The sequence below is a fragment of the Aplysia californica genome, unplaced genomic scaffold (genome assembly GCF_000002075.1).
Source record: "Aplysia californica isolate F4 #8 unplaced genomic scaffold, AplCal3.0 scaffold00111, whole genome shotgun sequence".
Lineage (NCBI taxonomy): Eukaryota > Metazoa > Mollusca > Gastropoda > Aplysiida > Aplysiidae > Aplysia > Aplysia californica.
The window spans coordinates 1162797-1165674 of record NW_004797381.1 but is presented as its reverse complement, the minus strand read 5'-3'; the positions used below and the strand labels follow the sequence as shown (position 1 = coordinate 1165674).

Here is a 2878-nt window from a genome sequence, read left to right as displayed (position 1 = left end):
GCGACTGTCGGCAAACATGCAGGTCTAATGTACGTGTTCAAGCTGTAATTAATGACCTGAAAGAAATATAGCTCAGTAATCTTTCCTATTGCCGCTATTTTTACAGTAGCCAACTAAAACATTTTGAGAAAAGAAAAATATTTAACGTCTTTTTTTTTTGGTCCGACAGTTAAGCCGACCTTCGGGTGAATTGCTGTCACACAGCACAAAAAGACATTTGTTGTCACCATGTCAACCTAATGTTTCCCGTACAGTACTCCTGGCTTTTTAAAGGTCTAAGGGCAAAGTGGCACTGAGCGACTACTGGGCTCAATTAAAGAGGATGCTCAAGTTAGACATCTCCACATGACATAGTGATGTGGACTGTCTGGGTCTGGTAGTTTTCTCCCCTTACATGTACCATGAAGGTTGGCAGTGAGCTAAGGGCAGAACAAATTTTTTTAAAAGGAATGTGGGGTATTACGATGATGGAATATCGAATGAAAATAGTGACAATTCCATCAATTCCCAATGATAGGCAGCCCTGCAGCTGCGATTAATACCTCCTACTGAAAGACAACCAGTTGAAGCTAAAAAGATGACCATATTTTTTCTCAAAGTCGACAAAATGAGCAGTCTTTTGGGGGGTTTCTTTGGATTTTTTAAACAGTAGAGGGTTTTACGGCGCTCGCAACTGCATAAGGTCATGTGAGCGCCAAATGAGCTGTAAAAAAATAAATAGTCAAACAATTACAAAGCGCAAAAAGAGCAACTTACCAATCTGTGATGGCGTAAGGCCCTTCTTGGCCAACTTATCAATCTGATCCTCAACATCTTCAGATGGCAATTTAAGCCACTGGGGGAAAAGAAAGGCGTAAAAATGTATACAATGAGCACTTAAAACAGCTCACTCATGTGTAACAAAACTACCACAAGAATAATTTGAAACAGTTTTAATCGCAACCAACCCCTCTCCCCCAAAGAACATTCTGTTGGTCAACCAACTTTTATACCCCTATGCAAAGACCTGAGTAGATTGAACAGAGCGATTTCATTTATCTTGTTTTAACCACGGTCAGACGAAGGCAAACAAGCTATAACACACAAATTCAAATTTCATATAGCTGACATTATAGTAAACAAAACAAACTTAAAAAAAAAATTTCCAGTCACCTTTACAGCCAATCATATATTATTCCCCCCTCTTCTGGAAAAGAAAAACAATTGTAAGCATTAAAACACTGGGAACATTGAACATACCACTATGGGCATGTAAACCTTGACCTTTATTATGAATGGGCTTACATTCTGTTGGTCAACCAACTTTTATACCCGTAAGCAAAGACCTGAGATGATTGAACAGAGCGATTTCATTTGTTTTAACCATGGTCAGACGAAGGCAAACCTTATAGCTTATACACAAATTCAAATTACATATAGCTGACATTATAGCTACAGTAAACAAAACAAAAAACTTTTCTTTTTTTTTTATTCCACTCACCTTTACAGCCAATTATATATTTCTTAAATCATGTCAATTACCCCCCCCCCTCCCCCCATTATGAAGGCAGGCTCAAAACAGGTCCAATCCAAGCTATGATGCATACATCCCAACTGAAAGAAATACTTCATACTTCTTACTTTAACTCACAAGTGTCATACTTCAATACCAAACCGGTACTTAATGTACTATAAATGTAAACTAAGTCAGCCGTGCTGGAAAATTTGTGCCACAAAGAAAACAAAGATGACATACCACAGGCACTGTTCTCCTGTAAGGAAGTGCACTCTGGGAAATACCCTTTCTGGAAAAGAAAGAAAACAATTGTCAGCATTAAAACACTGGGAACATACCACTATGGGCATGTAAAGGGGAAAAATAAACAAATAAACGGTGAAATAGCACACACATGAAAGTAAACATACATTTTCCAAATTCTATATCCAGCTCTTTATATGAGCAGGCTAGCCGTACTTATCTTAGGCCAAATTAACATTAGAAAACAGGAGGTTTAAAATACATGCACTGTCATTAAGGCACCTGGTTTCGTCTCAAATACAAATACTTTAGGTACTGCACACTAAAAATGTATATTTACAATTCAGTAGCCATATTTTTTGTAAATGGTCAGTCTAGCCATCATATTAAGAAAAAGTACGGCTAGCCTCTTCCAAATCAAAATGGCCCCTCGAGCACGAAACTGAAAGTACATGTAGATAATTTAGGTCGTCGTCCTTTTTCGTATTCGCATTTCTACTCAGGTTCCAACAATTATGTCGGAAACGCCGACGTCGGCACGAAAACGAAGGTGCTGACAAAGCCGACGGGCGAAAAAAGGGGCCCTGGTAGTCGGCCAGGCCTCGTCTACGCACATTGACTGATACAGGTGGGCCTAGCGATAGCATCGGTCGGCTCGCGATTGTCGGATTTCAGACGATTGTCGGCCTACATGCAGGTCTAAGACTTAGACGACAGAAAAGGAACCATGAACAATTTTTGAACGGAAAGTCTCAACAGTTTCGACAGATGTTTAAGGTCCCATAAAAATCTACTTGCCTCGCCTTCCCTGGAAATGTAACTATTACTATGCTGAAAGCAGGAATAGATTATAATCTTTAGATGAAACTCCACTAAATCGAGATATTTTAATTCTAGTTCAGATCAACATCAGGGTTCAGGTCGGTTCACATCATGCAGAACAGGTCTCCCCGTTGCCCATGACTAATACTGAACATTCTAATCTGTGTTCACAATCAACGAGTGAGTGGACCCTTAAAAAAGTGATATATAATGCTATCAAACATCCATATTTTCATCAATTCATATTATTTTTTACTTAAGATATCTTATTATTTATGCCTACATCGTTCTGCATTCGTTGAACCACCACAAAAATCC

General features: G+C 38.8%; 1 protein-coding gene across 1 annotated transcript in view; it reads right to left on the bottom strand.

The window, feature by feature from the left end:
• The window catches only part of LOC101858703 (40S ribosomal protein S13), a gene marked incomplete at its 5' end in the record, with an annotated part of 8303 nt that extends 6519 nt beyond the window's left edge, over nt 1-1784 (bottom strand). Inside the window, 2 exon segments of the mRNA XM_013081025.1 lie at nt 757-835; nt 1736-1784. Coding sequence (XP_012936479.1) covers nt 757-835; nt 1736-1784 — 128 coding nt within the window.
• Between the last annotated feature and the right edge of the window lie 1094 nt (nt 1785-2878).